The sequence below is a fragment of the Bison bison genome, unplaced genomic scaffold (assembly GCF_000754665.1).
Source record: "Bison bison bison isolate TAMUID 2011002044 unplaced genomic scaffold, Bison_UMD1.0 scf7180017864180, whole genome shotgun sequence".
Taxonomy (NCBI): domain Eukaryota; kingdom Metazoa; phylum Chordata; class Mammalia; order Artiodactyla; family Bovidae; genus Bison; species Bison bison.
In genome coordinates this window covers 3,516,705-3,535,085 of record NW_011494752.1, presented here as the reverse complement: position 1 = coordinate 3,535,085, position 18,381 = coordinate 3,516,705, and the positions used below count along the sequence as shown (strand labels likewise).

The 18,381-nt window shown below is 44.1% G+C and overlaps 2 protein-coding genes across 4 annotated transcripts in view; one reads left to right on the top strand and one right to left on the bottom strand.

Annotated features, from left to right (window-relative positions):
- LOC104990816 (transcription factor CP2-like protein 1) overlaps window positions 1–3,786 on the top strand; it is an 8,305-nt gene extending 4,519 nt beyond the window's left edge. The window contains exons 4-8 of the mRNA XM_010843131.1: window positions 1,543–1,692; window positions 1,948–2,058; window positions 2,520–2,617; window positions 2,828–2,882; window positions 3,150–3,786. Coding sequence (XP_010841433.1) covers window positions 1,543–1,692; window positions 1,948–2,058; window positions 2,520–2,617; window positions 2,828–2,882; window positions 3,150–3,296 — 561 coding nt within the window. The 3' untranslated portion in view covers window positions 3,297–3,786. The remainder of the gene's footprint in view (window positions 1–1,542; window positions 1,693–1,947; window positions 2,059–2,519; window positions 2,618–2,827; window positions 2,883–3,149) is intronic.
- A 3,776-nt stretch (window positions 3,787–7,562) lies between these two features.
- The window catches only part of FBXL20 (F-box and leucine-rich repeat protein 20), a 106,056-nt gene continuing 95,237 nt past the window's right edge, over window positions 7,563–18,381 (bottom strand). For all 3 annotated transcript variants that reach the window (XM_010842672.1, XM_010842673.1, XM_010842674.1), the window contains exons 13-15: window positions 16,919–16,975; window positions 15,707–15,919; window positions 7,563–14,340 (exon numbers count right to left, since the gene is read on the bottom strand). In XM_010842672.1, coding sequence (XP_010840974.1) covers window positions 14,233–14,340; window positions 15,707–15,919; window positions 16,919–16,975 — 378 coding nt within the window. In that variant the 3' untranslated portion in view covers window positions 7,563–14,232. The remainder of the gene's footprint in view (window positions 14,341–15,706; window positions 15,920–16,918; window positions 16,976–18,381) is intronic.

The following is an 18,381-nucleotide window of genomic DNA, read 5'->3' as shown; positions in this document are numbered from 1 at the left end:
GATTAAACAACTACACACACACACACACACACACACACACACATGCAAACTGGCAAAGACTCTTACACAAACATACCTTTAGCAGCTATTCATGCCCCTGCCATTTTTTATATTAAAAGATATTAATCAAAATGTCCATCAGATAAGGGTGGACTTTGAAATAGGTGTTTAGTAGTTTATAATGGAAATTGTGTAGCCATTATAATGATGTCTTGGAAAAAAAAATGATGTCTTGGAAATATTTCATGACAAGAGAAACTGCTTTCCCATACGTAAAGGCAGAATGTAGACTTGTGTTTAATGTTTGATTTCTATTTTGCAAAAATAAAAGTGTGTGTATATAAAAGTTGTGTTTTTTTCTCGCGCAGAGAAAAGATAGAAAGAAACAATACTTGAATGTTAACAGTACTCTCTGTGAGTGGTGGGGTGATGGAGATGCCCGTATCCTTTGTACTTTTTCAGTGCTGTACTGTACTTAGTTGCTCAGTCCTGACTCTGCGACCTGATGCACTGTGTAGCCTGCCAGGCAAGAATACTGGAGTGGGTTGCCATGTCCTCCTCCAGGGAATCTTCCCAACCCAGGGATATGAACCCAGGTCTTCCACATTGCAGGCAGATTCTTTACCATCTGAGCCACCAGGGAAGCCCGAGAATACAGGTGTGGGTAGCCTATCCCTTCTACAGGGGATCTTCCCGACTCAGGGATTGAACTGGGGTCTCCTGCATTGCAGGCGGATTCTTTACCAGCTGAGCTGCCAGGGAAGCCCCCTTGCATCTTCTATGTTGAATAGATTTCCTTTTATAATAAAAAGTATTGTCAAAATTCACATATAAGTCCCTTTTTTGAATGTCCTCAGTACTCTAAGCACCTGGACGAGGAGCCAGGTGGATATGGCACAATTTCAGTTCCACTACTTCTTGGCATGGACCTTGCCTGGGTAATGTAATCTCTACGAGCCTCAGCTTCCCTACCTGTAAAGTTGGATTCTTTAACTGTTCTTCACAAGATTGCAGGAAGGCAATCACAACCACTGTAGTGGTTGTGCAGATCAGGAAGGCTTCCTAGAGTAGACTGCTAGGTTTAGCAAATCAAATACAGGACACTCAATTTAGATAACTTTTGAACTGGTAACTTTACCCTGGAATGGAATGTATGGGCTCAAGTGTGAGCAGAGAGAGCTTTCCCAGTAGAGGACTCTAGGGACAGCTATGCAGGTGTATTGGGGTGATAAGCAGGCTAGATGAGTGGGTCAGTGGGCTCATTGATGGGAGGAAGAGCAGCCAGGCAGAAAGGCTTGACTTGTCTCTTTAAGGTGCTTGAATGCCGCGGTCAGGGACTTTGCTTCTCGTCTCATAGTCTTAAGGAGACACTGAGGGATTTTGAACCAGGGAAAGAACCTAATAAGGTATACCTTAAGAATAGACACTGGTTGGGGATGGAAAGTTGCTGTGGCTGACAGGTGGCAGACAGGTAGCAGGTTTCAGGTGAGATCCCTTGAATATGGGCAGGACCTAGATAGTCACCCTTCTTTTCCACCTCAGGTTCACTGCATCAGCACCAAGTTCACTCGGAAAAAAGTTGGGGAGAAAAGCGTCCCCTTCTGCCTCCAGATCGACACTTTCAAGCCCAGTGACAAGGAGCTTCCGCTGGAGCACCTGCATTCAGCTGGCTGCCTCCTCAAGGTGTTTAAGGTGCGGGCAGCATGGGGCCCTTTCCCCTCCTTCCCTCCCTCCCTCTCAGGGCTGTCACCCTGCCTTGCTGGCTGTGTGGATCTGACTTGGCATTGGGGTAGACCCTCACTCAGCCTGCAGACCCTGGACCTGGGACTGTTTCCTTCTCTGTACACAGACGGATGGGGCTTGGTCTCTTTCTCAGAGCCCTTCCTGTCATGAGAAGTGGGCAGGTAAGGAGGGGAATGCTGACATTTCCTTGTCATCCTCCTGCAGCCCAAAGGAGCTGACCGGAAACTGAAAACTGACCGGGAGAAGATTGAGAAACAGCCCGTGCATGAGAGAAACAACTATCAGACAGCCTGTGAGAGCACCATCTTCATGGAGGTATGTGTGCTGGGCAGTGGGGGCCGGGGGGGAGAAAACATCCTCATTGTACACGTGGGGAAACTGAGGCCTCAGGTGTTGCGGCTCTCTGCATGATCATCAGCACCCCCACATACACACCAGTGAGTCCCCGTTTCCTGCGAGGACAAACTGCAGTGCCTATAGTTGACGGTTCCCAGGAGCAGACGCTCACAGCCTGCCTCTCCTGTGCCCTGCTGCTGCGACTACCCGACTTCTGCTCCCTCTTCCTGGTGCATCTCCCTTGCTGCTGTAGCTCCTCCAGAAGTTCCCCAACTCCCCAGCCAGACCTGAGGCTAGTTTAACTCTCTTCATTGTGTGGAAATCTGATCTACCTGTGAGGGGCTCCTGGGGCAGGGACCAAGTTTGGCCCAAGGCCTGCCAACAGTCACCACTGCACTCCTGAATGTCCAGGCTAACCTTGCTGTTTGTTTGCCCCACAGTGTTCACCGTGGCCAGAGCCCGTTTCAGGGGCCCACCTGCCTCTGAGCCCTTTTGCTCTGACCTCTCCCCACTCCTGCAAGCTCCTGTCCCTGGAGAGGTGAGGCAGGATAAACACCTCCTATCAGCCCCTGGGGTGAGAGTGAAGAGAGAAGCCCTCAACTCAGGAGGCCAGCGAGGGGCAGGCCCAGGGGTGCCACTGAGGGAGCTTCTGGGGAACAATTGGGTGACACCAGGACAGGCCTAGGGAAGTGGGGGTAGGAGACTGGCCACCCTGCTCCTCTGAGCCAGACTCCCTGCTCCCCCATAGGCTCTGCTCCTCACCATCATTCGCCTTGGACACCTTGGGGGGCAGCCTAGCTCTTGTGAGTCTTCCCCCTACCCCCAACTCTTCCAAAGCCTTCTCAGCAGTTCCCTCTTTCTCCATAATAGGGTGGCCCTGCCCCCTGGTGGACAGATGTGGTATGGCCACAGATCGCAAAATGGTTGCCTGATGGCATTGGGCACGTCCCTTGGGCAGGATGAGCCTCCCTTCTCAGACTTGGGACCCCCAAGGGCAGGGATGTTTCCCCTCCACCTTGTTCTCAGTCCATGGGACCATGGTGTCACTTGGACCACTCTTTATGCCTCAGGGTCTGAACCCCGGAGCCTCCATCCTAGAGACACAGCAGTGGTTGCTCATCGGCACTGGTTCTCCAGCTACTGGCGGTTGCTGGCCAGTTTCACTGGTGAGGCTGGGATCTGGTCCACAGGTAGGGACCAGACCTGGAGGGGACTGAGGGCACTCAAGCAGGAAGCCTGTCTGTCCTGGCTTGCTCTGTGTCCTTAAACTAACTTTTATTTAGAACTAATTGTTGACACAGCATAATGCTTGCTAGGCTCTCTTCTTGTGGATTATCTCATACAATTTATACATTACCCCTGAGGACAGGGCTCAGAGAGGCTAAATAACTTGCCCAAGGGCACATATCTAGCCAGTGGCAGAGGTGGAATTTGAATCCAAGTCTGACTCCCACGTCTGGATATACTAGGGCTATTTGTAGACTAATAGTGGATCGTATCCCTTGCCACCCTTGGTCTCTGGCCTCTCTTCCCCTAATCTAGCCCTGTCTGATTTCTCAGGCACTGATCTGCTGAAGCTTACTCCCCAGGACCTCATTCAGATCTGTGGAGCTGCTGACGGGATCCGCCTTTTCAATACTCTCAGAGCCAGGTGCTGGGCATTGCCAACCAGGGTTCCCTTTTCACTGTAGTGTGTGCGTGCTAAGTCACTTCAGTCACCTCTGACGCTTTGCAACCCTATGAACTGTAGCCTGCCAGGCTCCTCTGTCCATGGGATTCTCCAGGCAAGAATACTGGAGTTGAAAAAAAAAAAATATTGGAGTTGGTTGCCACGCCCTTCTCCAGGGGATCTTCCCCAACCCAGGGATCGAATTTGTCTGTCTCCTGCACTGGCAGGCAGGTTCTGTACCACTAGTGCCACCTGGGAAGCCCTGCCAGTGTAGTGGCACTTACCAACTCAGCTGCAGTCCTGTTTCATAGAATGTTTAAGTGGAAGGCACCTGAAAAACTACTCAACCCTATGTCTTTTTACAAAGTAAGAAACTCAGGAGGACAGTAAGAGACCTGAGGACAGCAACCTGCTGCCTGAGGCCAGAGCAAGGCTAGCAGAGTTGGGCTTAAGTCAGGCTGCTGTGACTTCTTTCTGTGCCCATCCGGTGTACATCCTGTTTCTGGGGGTACAGGTGGATTTTTCTCCTCTCCTCTCCCCACAGGGTCCAGCATTCACTAAATCTTGGTGACCCCTCTCCCTAGACACCTGGGAGGAGGTGGGGTTCTCCCAAAGGGGCTAAAACCGGGACCTGTTAGTTCAGGTTTGAATGTAGACTTTTCTCTTGGCCCAGGCCGATCCGACACCGGCTGACCTTATATGTTGCTCAGGAGACCTGTAGGCAAGACGATGAGGTTCCTAAGAACCCTGACTCAGGTGAGGTTCTGGGGTCTTGAGAAAACAAAAGAAGAAAGCCAGGCGTAGCTGCATGAAACCTCTTCTGGTCTGGGACCCAGCATGCCCTTGGCATTCTCATCTTCTGTAATTTGACTAGTCTTCTCCTTCCAGTATGTTTCCCTGGGTTTATTCCTCCATGCTCTACACTCTGATTCCACAAATTCCATCCAATTTGTCATTCTGTTAGTACAAGGGATTAGAACACTATAATCTTGTTACTGCATTTGGGCTTCAGTCATTCATACAGCGTCCCATCGCTTCTTTAAACTGGAGGTTCCTCTCAATTTGAGGCCTTGCCAGAGGTAAGGAATGGGAGGTGAAAATGGAAGTGAATTTATAAACTTTTTTCCTTTACTCCTTCTCCCCATCTGGGCACCTCCCAATGAGCTGTTACTTTGCCCTCTGGGCAGTGGCACCCCCCACTGACTCCTGCCCCTGTGCTGCCCACACCCCCAGGCTTTTATCAAGAGATCTCCCTGGATGAACTCAGTGCTGTAGAGCTCCTGGGGAAACTGGCTGAACTCCTGGCCCTCCCAGCCAATCAGGTCCACCGTCTTTTCCATCAGGGCCCCGGGGGCATCCTCATTCTCCTCAGTGACCAGGTAAAGTAGGCAGTGGTTCCCTGCACGGTCCCATGAGGTTGGAAGGCGGCTTGAATACTCTTCCAACCTCAGGCCCAGTCTCGCTGTCTCTGCCCTAGCTTGTTCTGTTTGGTTCTAAGAACAGAATTGTCTTAGTGACCCCTTCTCCCTTGCAGGTGGCTCAGAATCTTAAGGATGAATCGTACTTTGTGGCTGTGGTGAAGAAAGGTAGGGATTTTAGAGGGAGAGGTTGTGTGCCTGGCAGGCCCTAGAAAGGTTAAGATTGTCTTATACCATCTCTTAAATGAGACTGAAAGTTTCCTTGAAGGTGTGTTGTGGGTACTGTGCCCCAACCAACTGGTGAACATCTGCTCCATGCTAGCTTTGCGTCAAAACAACAGTCATATAGCTAAGAACAGCTACTCATTGCTCAGTAAAAAGTAACAATATTCTCATGAGGGAAAAATGCCCTGGTTTGAGGCAGTTATTAGGAGAGGGAAAGCCCTTGCTCTCCCCACCACACTGCCGCAACCCAACAGTCATACAGGTCACAATGGCAGGTGCTTGCTGGACATCACCTGGAGCACAGCACTTCTGATCAGCAGGCTGGTGGTCCTAGTTATTCACTGTCTGTCCTCTCTCCCTCCTCTCTGCTCCTGTACCCAGGGAGGTCCTAAAGAGCTGGACTCGGGCCCTGGAAGAACATTTGATGTGGCAGATGTACCACAGGCTGCTTTGATGTTTGGGAACAGCACAGTAGGTTGGGGGTCTGTCTCAACCCACTAGAGCCCCTTCTTTTTTAAACTGCTTTCAGTGCAGAATCTAGATAGCTACTACCTGGTTCTGACCTAGGCCCAGAGGTACCCTGCTCAAGAGGAGGAGACTGGTGCCAGCCTGGTTCTTTGGGGTCCTGTGTTCACCAGAAGCCTTTTTAAAATCCTCAGATGCTTCACCAGGGTTCAGGTGAAGAGCCAAACCATCATGGGTCCTAATAGCAGGCCCCAGGCTCATGTTTCTTTCTGCTCAGCAGCAAGTCGCTGGAACCCCTGAGACAAGCTGAGCTGAGCTGGCCAAGCCTGTGAGGCAAACACCCTGGCAATATGGATAAGCAACTCTTGCCCTAAGCTGCTCAACTACGGCTATTCTTGAACAATGAGGTTATACGGCTTTATTTTTTTAAATGTAGTTGAATTAAAATCTTAATTTTGTTTCATTTTTAGGTTTATAATCTACCTGAAACTTAATTTTCTGTGTATTTTTTTTCCATGTAGAAAACCAACTTTATATGTACTTTTTAAGTAAGTGATATTAGACCATGTTTTATTTCATTCCTTTTTTTTCCTCCCAATCTCCTTCCCTTAAAACTTTCTGATGGAAAATTTTAAACATACTGAAAAGAAAAACCCATGTGTGCATGGTGTGGAAGACAGACCCAAATGCCTTTATTAATCATTTGCCCCATTTGTCATTTACTGATCATCTCTGGTGAGTCCTAAACCTGCTGACCTCTGGCTAGGGAGGGTAGGCAGAAGGAAGACTTTAAACACTGGATTAACAGGATTAAAGGACAGGAAGGGAGAATCTGCATATTGAAGTTCAAAGACCTAGAACTTGCCTCCCTCAAAGACCAAGGCTGCCTCAATAAGGACAAGGAAGCAGGCAGGCATCTGCTTGTACCCCTGGAAGGGAGCGTGGGACCCCGTCAGCCCCAGATGACCAATCCAGACTAGGCCTTTACCTCATGCAGCATGAGTGGATTTCAAGTGAGGCTCATGATTCCACAGGGCTCCCCAGGGGTCTTTCAGGGCAGGGAAGATACCCTGAGATCTAAATTGAGGTTGCTGATCCGGCTCCACTTCTCGTCCCTATCTCCACTGAAGGATAAGGGGCACCACTGCATTTAGCCTTTGTTTATCTTTCAAGCTAGGAGCCTCCAGCAGACTAGACACTGAAATGAAGCGAGTAAAAGCAGGTAACGTGCTTACTGTATGCCACTGTTACTGCTTTTAATCTCCACAACTCTAAAACAGGTACTGCTGTCCCCACTTTACCAGCAAAGAACTGAGATAGAGGGGCTAACATGGAGTTTATTTGATTAACCATTACACTACTCCCTCACTCCTTTTTAGTCTAAGGGCAATTCTCTGCACAGATAAGGAACTCAGATTGAACTGTTACTATCATATTAATTAAGACAAAGGTTTTTTAGAAACTCTGATTTATGTCTTCCATTTTTCTTAGAGACAAGTGGAGTGCAGGGTATTAAGGCTGTTGAAAAGGCTATTGAAAAGATACTAAATACTTAAAAAAATTAATGAAGAGTACTAATTAAAGGATAGTAAAAAAATAAAGATGCCAAAAAGATTGAGCCTCAGGGGCCTTTACACACCAGGGGTTCAAGGACATTAAGAATCTTAGCTACAAGTCAGGCTATTTCCGCAGCAAAATGAAAAGTCTTCACAGCTTATTTCCTTTAATTACATCATAAAACAAAAATTAGAACATACAGGAAACAATAATAGTTACATAACAATTTACTTTATATATTTATATATAAAAAACATTTTTTTTTTTTTTTTAGTCCAAAGATTTTTAAAGCAAAAGGAATCCTCTACTGCCACCTTGGATTTTATTTATTTTAAATAACCCTCCCTCCCCCCACCCCCCAATCTCAAGCGCCAAAAGTACTGGGTGGAAACACAGTTGCTTGGACAGCTAATGGAAGCTGCTGTTAAGTCACCACGGAGGAACTGTGTTGGCCCCAGGGACTGGCTAAGTGTTGGGGCAGGCCTGGTGGAGAAACAAGCAAGCAGCGGCTCCCACACACCGAAGCTCTCACTCCAGGGCAGGCCGAATGGCTGGACAAGGCTTAGGCCAGACAGCGATGTTGGGGATCAGACCCTGCCAGTCAACTGTTCTCTGCATTTTACCCCTTCCTCAGGGAGTGGGGGTGGAGGCGGGGCCATGAAAGGGTCAAACAGCCTGATTTGAAGATAAAATTTCTCCCACAGCACCATTTACCCATCCATCTCTGTCCCCAAGCAGAGTCTGGCAGGCAGGGGGAGTCCTCACAGTTCTCTGAGCTCTGCACAGCCTGTTTCTCAGGTCTGCGCTCTCAGGGTCACTGGAAGGTGGGCAAAGGTGAGGAGAGGAGTTGGGAAACGACCAAGGCAGGTTACTTGGAAAACAATTCCTGGGAGGAGGAAAAAAGAGGCAGCCAGAATGGGAGGCATCTGAAGGGTGATCATAAAACAGGAAGGGAGAAAGGCAAAATTAAGGCCTTTCTCTCCCTGGAGCAATTCTTCGGACTGAGTAGTCACAGATCCTCAGGGGCCAACTCTGAGAGCTGCAGCATGGTGAGGGGAAAAAAAAAAAATCCCCAAGTATCTTATGATGAGCCCCATCTCACAGATCTTGTATATGTTAGAGGTTAGTGTATTTTTCAGGGGCAGGGTAAGGAGGGAAGTGACAGAAGAAATCTCAGGCTCACCTCTTCCTGTACTTATTAGAAATTAACAGTCATCAGAGAAGCACAGATAAGAAATTATTCTTAAGAGAAGGGAAGGAGAAAAAAAACAAAAAACTGATGTAAACCCAGAAAAGTAGCAGCAAAGGTTTCACTTATTATAGGTCTATTATATAGCACTAGGAAAGAAAATCATTCAAGTCTTTAGGCAGGGAAAGGTAAAGGAATTAATCAAACCATGCCAGTTAGAGACTCCTTTTTCAAGTTAGGATTTTCTAAGACTTTAGGTTCTCATTCACTAGTGCCATAAAAAAAAGAAAACAAAGAATAATGACATCAGGGGATGAGAAGGGTTAGGCTAAGGTAACAAGCACATACATGTATGTGAGCAGCAGTGTGGGACAGATCTGAGTTAATAGTAATAAGCAGTATAAGAGACGCTGCAAGCCAAAACTTAGTGGGGCAAAGCTTTCTTCCTTCACTTTAATTAAAAAAAAAAAAAAAAGAAATTACTTCAAAGGTTTTCCTGGGTTCTTGGGGGTATGGCAGTTGAGAATACATGTGTCTGCACAGCTCTCTTCCCTCATCTCTCCCTGAGATGGGGATTCTCATTTACTTCCTACCTGCTCTTGCTCTGGTGGAAACCACACCCAGAAGTTGCTGAGAAGCACTGGTGGTGTTCAGAGGTGCCGATCCCTTTCTGGGTGACACTGGTCTGCTGTGTGCAAAGTAGAAGCCCTCCTTGCCAGGAAGAAGGGCATGGAGTTCATTAGATGGAAAGTAAATCTGCCTACAGGCGAGGCAGTTGTTTCTACATATTCAGGACCGATGCTCGTACCTGAAGCAAAGTACCCCAGTTCCAGAACCAATTTTCTCCTTCACTTTGAATTGCAACTACCATTTCCCCACCCTGATTCTTCAAAACAAGACACTGAAAAATACAGAAAACCAAAAGGGTCAGCTGATATAGTTTTGGTTGTTCATGGTTCTTTTTCCTAAAAGGGCAGTGAACCACCCTGCCTGAGGAAACACTGAGTCCCGACACCTGGGAACTAACCTCTACCAAGGGCTTACTCAACAAAAACAGGAGGCAGAGATGAAAGAATTGCATTACGGCATTTTTTCTTAACACCCATGTAAACCTGTCCAACAATTTTTTTTTCCTGCTGAAAATTAAATGTACCTCTCTTGGGCTCCAAAGATTCACTCAGACTCAGCTGAGAAGTTCTTACTGACTTTCTTAAGGATCAAAGGTTCCCGAGATGTGGAACTGATGTTCTTAAGGATAAAAATGGGCAAAACAGGTAGACTTGCCTTGGGGTATGGGGAAGGGGGATGGGTGGGCTGCAGAAGCCCTTCATGCAGAAAACTCACTTGCCTCAAATGGTAGAAAGTTTGTTTCAAGTGGGAGGGCAAGTTAGAGCAGCATGCTCTCTTGCTGGAGATGTCGACATGTTACATTTGGACATCTGGACACAGCAAATTACCTGGATTAATTATACCCTACTGAAATGGTTGTATACAGGTTTCTGTATGTTCCAATCTTCTAATTAACATTTATGATAGAAATAAAGGTGAGAGGCTGAGACTTTGTGACTCCCCTCACCCTCCTACCACTTTAGGGTTCTTTGGTTCAAGATCATTGTAAGGGGGAGGGTTCTGCCTCAAGACCTCCAATGAAACATCCTATCTGTCTTCTCAAACAAGACTTGACTAATTCACATGGCTTAGGTTTGAGGTGGTTAAAGATCCTAGAACTGGTGGGCAGATAGAGAAGGCAATTTTTTAATAAAATGTTCTGGAAGCTCAAAGCATACCACTGAAGGAGTGTCAGCCAGGATGCACAACAGGGATAGAAAATTAACCTTAAATCATGCACACAGGGAGGGTAAAAAAGCAGAACAGACCGATTTCCTTTAAACCCTTCCTCTCTCGTGGCAGTTGTCATGAGCAATCTGACTTTCAGCCCAATAAACATTAAATGGACAAGGGTCCACCATGACCAAGTGCTCCTTGCTCTAAATAACATAGTCACCAAGGATACGCTGCCCATAGGCAGGTAGGAAACCAACTCTTCTTTCCTGGGATACTCTCACACTTCCTAACAACTTCAAACTAAGACAGGTTCCAACTTATACTTTGTTTAGCCTCCCATGGCATTTGTGGGTTATCAAACCAGTAACAATGCATTTTACAAGGCAATTAGAAGAAATAAAAGAACTTGACTGCTACAGCACTGTAGCTATATTGAACCATTCAGTTTGGAAAGCCTGAAATAAAGCATCATAAAAATATTCACCAGATTTCTCTCTAAAAGGTGATATAAGGAATATGAAAAATTTCTGACTTACAAGTCTACTACATCAACTTAATGGATGTGGAAATTTATAAAAACCACTTAAGAAATACTTTTACATCCACTAAAGAACAGAATAAGATGAGAAATATTTTTTACATAAAAGCACAATGTGCTTTCATATTCCAAATATTGGAAAAAAGGGAAGAAGCCAGATTCCCTTATTCCTTATATCTGACAGTTTGATTTCAAATTCAGTAAGCACACACCAAAGATCACTCAGTGAAAAATGGCCTGAGCTGCCTTACAGTTACTGAATTCAAGGTTGCCCAGATCAGGACAAGAATTCAGAGAGGAAGCCAGATTGAAGACATGGAAATAAACTAGCAGTATCACTGGGAGTGAAGCTTTAAATAGAAGGCAAGGATGGGTATATAAAGGAAATGGGAGAAGTCTATGCAAAAAAAAAAAAAAAGCTGGAATCATTCCCTTCATAGGTAGGGTCAATGAAGATGTAAAAGATACTGATGATGCTGGAAACCATAAGGGGAAAAGGATGCTTAGAAAAGAGATGATCTGGATGTGTAATAACTTTGAGGATACCTTCTTACTTTGCCCAAATCTCTTCTCACTTTTCACTCTGGTTTTTTTTTTAATTGAAGGCACACTCCAGAATCAGACAAAGAGACCAATAAGTTTTTCCTAATGTTGAGTCAGGAAATATTACGTTCAAATGACAGGACCCTTTCCACTTGACCAAAACTTACCATGGGTTCTCAAAGTCCTGTATCATTAACCGACACAGGTTTCAGATTGGCATAAAAATACATGTCCTTCCAAGCTTTATGGGCCTCAAGTTTTCTTGAGAAAGGAACAAGGCTCCTGCCTGACCATATACACACCAGTGCTGCATACTCCAGGGCCTTTATGCTCTCACTGACTCTGTTCTCACCTGCACAAGCCCACAGAGACTTGCACAGGGGTGCACTCTTTGAGAAGAGAAACAGCATTTTCAAGACATTCATATACTAGTGAATAGGTTTGTTCCTTTTTTAAATAAAGAAGTACCTCAAGAACTTCAACTGTTGGGAAATTAAAATCCACACTCACTAATAAATCAAGGTTTTATTCAGGCACTATTTTTTTTTTTTTAAACTTTGTACGTTAGAGCTGTTGCCCCCTAAATACATATACATACATATATATATATAAGTTTTGTTTGAGTGAGTTACCTGGGGATCTGAATATTTTCAACCACATTTAGAAGTGTGTGTGCAAATGTGTATATGTATATATGTGGGATATAGCCAGGAGAGTGGGTCTCACTTTTAAAAAATATATTCCTTATGTGGTAACCTGAAAAGAGGATAAGGGAAAGGAAATGAAAAATACATATAATTTGAGCTTTTAAAAGGGTGTAATAATAAAATTAGATTTAAAATAAATTTAACATGCTAACTAATGGTGGATAGTAGGTTCCTAGGACCTTTTCAACTAATTGCTTATGGAAAAGTAAATCACATTTTATTCTTACATATGCTAGTATTACTAACACCTGCAGCATTAAAACAAGCCTTTTAACAGCCTGGATCATGTAGAAGATGACCTAAGATTGTGGTGGGTTGCACATTAATGTCCTAAAAAACCAAAAATCACCCTATTAAAAAAATCACACAAGGTTTCTAACCTTGATGTTTAGAAATCTACTTCTTACACTTCAGAAACTTATTTTATTTCCCTCATCCTCTATGGTTTTTTTTTTTTTTTTTGATGGGGGGGAACTTCTTCTTTGACTTTGAGTCATGGACACTGAATACTCTGCTCTAAGTTCTGGTGACCAGGCTGCCCAACACACTGAACCCCCTACTTCCTCTCAATGTTCTCTTTCTGCCACCCCAATGCCTTTACCTGGCTTCTCTGATATTTCATTCATGGAAAGTCTGGAGCTCAAGAGAGAGATGGCTGATGGGTTCTGAAAAGGTTCTAGTCCTTTGAGGCTCCAACATTAGATATGATACCAAACACTGATGTACAGTTGACCAGCTGTGATAGGGTCATTCTCGCATCCCTGATAAGCTGAAATGGGAGGAAAAAAAGAGAAACAGCCCAGCTCAATCGCACAACTCCTTGAGCAGCATTCCTGCTAAAGTAGAACAAATCTCACAGGCACAAATCAGAGATGCCACTGATCACACCTAGATTTTGGTCAACACACAATATTTGAGCTTTGGTGGCGGTGGCTTTCAGTTTCAGCTTTGGGATTTGCCATTCCACTCTTTTCTAATAATGCATTTCTCTCTCCTCATTAAGTTAGATGGAAGGAAAAATGTGCAGAGGGGAATACTGGGTGTATCATGCATATTATCATTTATCACAAGATACAACAAAAACCAAAAGGCAAAGTTTGTTTTCATCAAAATAGTCTTAGCTCAATTTCTTCTCATAATTTTTCTTGACTGGCAAAGATTCAGGCAGGGTCCCCTAATGGTAAAATTTAGAATTAAAAAAATATTTATTGATAATGTCTCTTTTAAAAATGTTTGGTAACCCCAACTAATTATCCAAAATGCAAATTGTAAACACAACAACAGCAAAGGAGTAACAACTGAGTGTGAGTAAGCAGACTATGAACAGATGACAGATTGAGCAAGAGTGCAGGAGGGAGCAACAGAGAATGAAAGACAGGTACACAGTGTGCTACAGACAGTGACAATTTGAGTGAATAAGTCATCACATCTGGACCACAGTGATTTCAATGCAACCATTTAGCAAACCTCTGGGCCAAATACTAAAACACAGTAGGAGGAATGGACAAGCCTTCTTTGTGAGCATGCTCAGCATGTTGGCATGGGAACAAGGAAGCACAGCAGCTCTTTAGTCATCTCACAATGGATGGCTACCATTTATAGGATGCAAAGAAATTTTCCCTCTGGTCCCTGATACAACATGTATTGTTTTTCTATGCTTTCCTTGACCCTGGAGGACTGCAGTTGCTGTTCCAAAATTGCCAAAGAAACCCCTTAACAAAATAAAGAAACCACAGTAGCAGTAAAACTGGGTTTGCTGGAATGCCCCCTTCCATCTACCTTGCTTATGATTTTCTTCTGGGCACATCCAACAGGAATGGTTAAGTTTTACCAATCCACATGATAAAGCCAGCACGAACTCAGTCCCCTGGTCACAGAGACAGACTGGGTCAGGGTGAGAGTGGGTATGCGTATTTATGTGTGGCTCTGGGGATCTGGACACCGCCCTCACTTTGTAACCTTTGCCCGGAACACTGGGGTTGCTTCCAATGGAGATCCACGGTAACTCTAGAAGTGTCATTAAATACTCAGTTCACCAAGGTTGACCACCTCCATTGTCATAGGATGATGCAGCATCTGCAGAAGCGCTGTCTGCTGCCCCCTACTGATGGGGGTGGAGTGACAGGTGCGAAGTAGGCGTGGACTTTAATATTGGGTAAATGGGTCTGAAACAAGACAGAAACGTTACTAAGAGGGAGGCCTTCAACAGAAACAGCAAGGTTGCTTTTCAGAAAAACCAGAGGGACTGAGTGGACACGGAGGCAGAACAGAGGCTGAGCACGGACAGCATGTTGAGACCTAGGTTCTACTTCATACCATCCCAGATTATTCCAAAAGACCATATTAGTTCACATACCTTTGGCTGCTGCGTCCATAATAATAAAACTGGGGGCAAAGGTCATGCTAATCTCTTAACCTGTCCCAAAGGGATTCCTGGTTGGATTCCCATAGCTGGAAGAAATTATATAAACTTAAAAATTAATTTTTTCCAAGCCATTATGGACAATGTTTCCTCTGATATCTTTAAAAACCCATTATCCTCTTTTAACTAACATGTTTCTAACATTTACTACATAAATGGTTTCTAAACTCCTACTATGTTCAAGGCATTGTGCTAGTTCTGTAAAGGGACAATGGTCAAGATAGAGATCCTGCTCTTAGGGAACTTAGGAGTCTAGACATGCACACAGATAGCTAGACTGGAAGAGTGCTAAGTGATTCTTGAGGATTCAGAGGTGGAATCCCCGGCTGGGGTGGAATCCAGCCAGGCAGACCTAGGGACCATAGGCCACAGAAGCAGCTCTGGATGACCTGTGGCTTTCCTCTTTTGGTAAAGAAGAGATATGGATGCAAGGCCTTCCCACTGCAACTACATTCTCAGTCCTCCAGGTCTAAAGGGAGAGGTGGAATTGAGGTCAACTGGAACTTCAACTTAAATCTGCTGCTCCTTTATGCACTCCGATGCTATTAAGGCCAACACAGATATTTTTAAAGGTTGGTTGTAAGGGCCAAATTAAGCAGAGGGCCTTTCCCACAACAGGTGTGGAGCAGATGTTCCAATAAATGTCTGTTGAGCAGAACAATCCAACACAAAGATTCATCCAGTCTTTTATAACCTCTTTGCTGGCAACCTGTCTTTCAGTGATTTGGCTATACATGAGTCTGTTATGAAGGATGGGGCAAAAATAAAAGGTAAAAAATGGTGATCCAACCACCATTTGCTGTCTTAAAAAAAAAAAAAAGATTCCTAGCACAAGAGTTTGATATGAAAGGCTATACAAATTAAAAAATTTAAACCCCATTTAACTAAATATTTTTTCATTATTTTTTTCATCCTGCTAAACTTCCATCAGGAACAACAGGAAAGAACTATCTACCCTTAGGTTTCCCTGCCATCTTTTTTTCTCTTTGTTGAAAATCCAAGTAAATACATAAATCACAGGAATCTAAACCTTAGAAAAGGAAATGGAGGGGGAAAAAAAGAAAGAGTGCTGAGAAACTAGAGCCAGAGGATGATGCTGCCATCTTTACCCTGAGTCTCTTGATTCCAGCCCGTGTGATTTGCTGGCAGTCATAGAGTTCTATCCGCTCGAGGCTGTGACAGCTCTTCAAGTGCTCCAGGGACGCATCTGTGATTAGGGGACAGTTGTCCAGTTCAATCACCTCCAGCTGGTCATGGGCGCAGGCCCCGTTCCCCAGGTGACGAATTCCATCGTCTGTGATCAGCTCACAGTGAGACAGACTCTGCAGCCAAATAGAACAGGGAAGGACACTGAAATATTTAATAGCATTCTTTGAATCAGAGGCCTGTGTGTAACCAGGAAAAAGAGCTTGCTGGTTTGATTCTGAAATATATCGAGCCATCACTACAGCCATGTGGTGAAATGAAGAATGCATATCAGAGTCGGTGGGGTTCTGCTTTTGATAATCAATGATCAACATTTCTCTGGGTGATTCTAAATACATCTTGTGAATTCCTATAATGACTGTGAAATAGTTCATAAACAAAATAAGACATCTCCCACAACCCTCTTGACACACAAATTATTAATACTTTTCCTCTCTTACTGGGACAAGGGCGGGGGTGGCACTCAAGCTTTTCCTGTAAACATTTTTTTGAAATTTGGACTAAATATTGAATACCTGATGCAGGGCATGCCCAAATAGTTTATTACCTGAAGATGATTCTTACAGCTGTAAGATGTGGTCACCTGTTAACTTTACAAGTTTTCCTTAAATCCCTGGTTCCTCCATGTGAAACACAGAACCCTTGACTGAAACATGGTTTAATGTGCCACAGAACACCAAAAATGAGCCTAGATACAGAACAGACAACCTGAATTCTTTCTCACAGTGTTACTGGAAGCAGTAGCAGAAACTCCCTCCAAGTAAAGCTTTGATTGGTTCTATTTTATAGGAACATTTAGTCCCAGTGAGAAGGAAGCAGACTGTATTTGGGGCCATCTCATCTCTTGGATCTCTAGAAATTTAAGCATCATTCAGGCTGGAGTGTAATTCATGCAGGAGGGAGAAAAACTGTCAGTTTTCAATCTCTAAGCATCGATAGAGAAAACATTTAACTTTTCCAGTTTCTATCTTTCTCCCTTAGACAAGTCCTCCCTTGGTCTTCTGTAAGTTGACAATTTGGAGAAATATACTTTCCCAAGATGGTAACCAGACACCAATAGAGCTCAGTTTTGAATAAATTCAATAAATATATAAAATTTCCAAAGTCAAACTCACCAATACTTGAAGTCGAGGACAGTGTATAGAAAGTTGGATTAATGTGCTATCTGTTATCTGAAAGAAACATGTAAGCTTATTTTAGGTGTAACTGCAAAAAACTCATGGGCCATACCACATTTGACTACACTTCCAGTCTGATATCCTGATAATTATCAAACAACAGAATCTTAAGGTTGAAATCCCATCAGCTACCAGAACCTGTTTTTTGAGAATCTATCCAGGCTAGACTTAAATTCATCTAGTCATCTTTGAACAGGTCTGTTGAAAATTGTTTTTGAAATAAACGAAAACTTGTCCCCTCATAACTTCTACCCACTGGACTCTGTTTGATCTCCTTAGAACCATCACGGAAGTGAATCAGAAGACACTGTTCCATGAAAAAAATTAATGTAGGAACATCCTCAAGTTTTTAGATATCTAACCCATATTTTTACAAACAATGCCACAACTCAGGACTGGTAACTGGTATGTCAGTTATTTCCCTCAAGGATGGCAGAAAGAAGCTGCTGGGTTAACTACGAACATTCAATAAGGAAAAATTCCTGAGAAACAACAGTCTTTCATAATTATCTTAGGATGAAAAGTAAATCAGCGTTTCTTTTCAAATTTGTCTCCAATTCTGAAATTATTATTATAAATCACATAACTCCACAGGGGCTAAGAAATAGCAGGGGTAGGGGATTATAGTGGGCAAGCATGTGTGCATCATTCAGAAGGAGTGGACACCGGAAAGGACACACAGGCACGTGCAAGAGACGGACGTGAACATGTTTTAGTTTAATTAGGATTGACAGGTACTAAGTAGTGTCCAGATAACAAACAGTTACCTGGAGTATATAGAGTTACTGAATATATAGCTGCTATAGTTACCGAAGTATCTTTTATTCTTTATTTTTACCATTAAAAAAATTCACTGCTTTTTTTAAAAGTTTTTATTTTGGCTGTGCTGGGCCTCATTGCTGTGCACAGGCCTTCTCTAGTTTTGGTGAGCCTGGGTTACTACAGTTGTGGTGCTCGGGATTCTCATTGCAAAGGCTTCTCTTGCTGTGCAGCGCAGCCTCTGGGGCACACAGGCTTCAGCAGTTATGGCGCATGGGCTTAGTTGCCCTGTGGCATGTGGAACCTTCCTGGACCAGGGATCAAACCCATGTCCCCTGGACTGGCAGGCAGATTTGTTACCACTGGATCATCACGGAAGTCCACCTTCTTTTCAGGAGTCCCGCTTTAAAATTTCTCCCTACCCAACCAACAAACTCAAAGCTCTTAACATTGGTAATAAAAGAAAGTGTTAATAAGGTAGTAAGTCTGCCTGCCTGAAGGACAGGGTTCCACACAGAGTTGGGTCTCTAGGGTTTATGATATATGAGGCTCCAGGTCCAATTAAGCTAAAAAGGGACAGATATCTATCAGTGTCGTGGGGCTTTAATTATTTACTAGTATCATAACCCTGTAGATCTAAA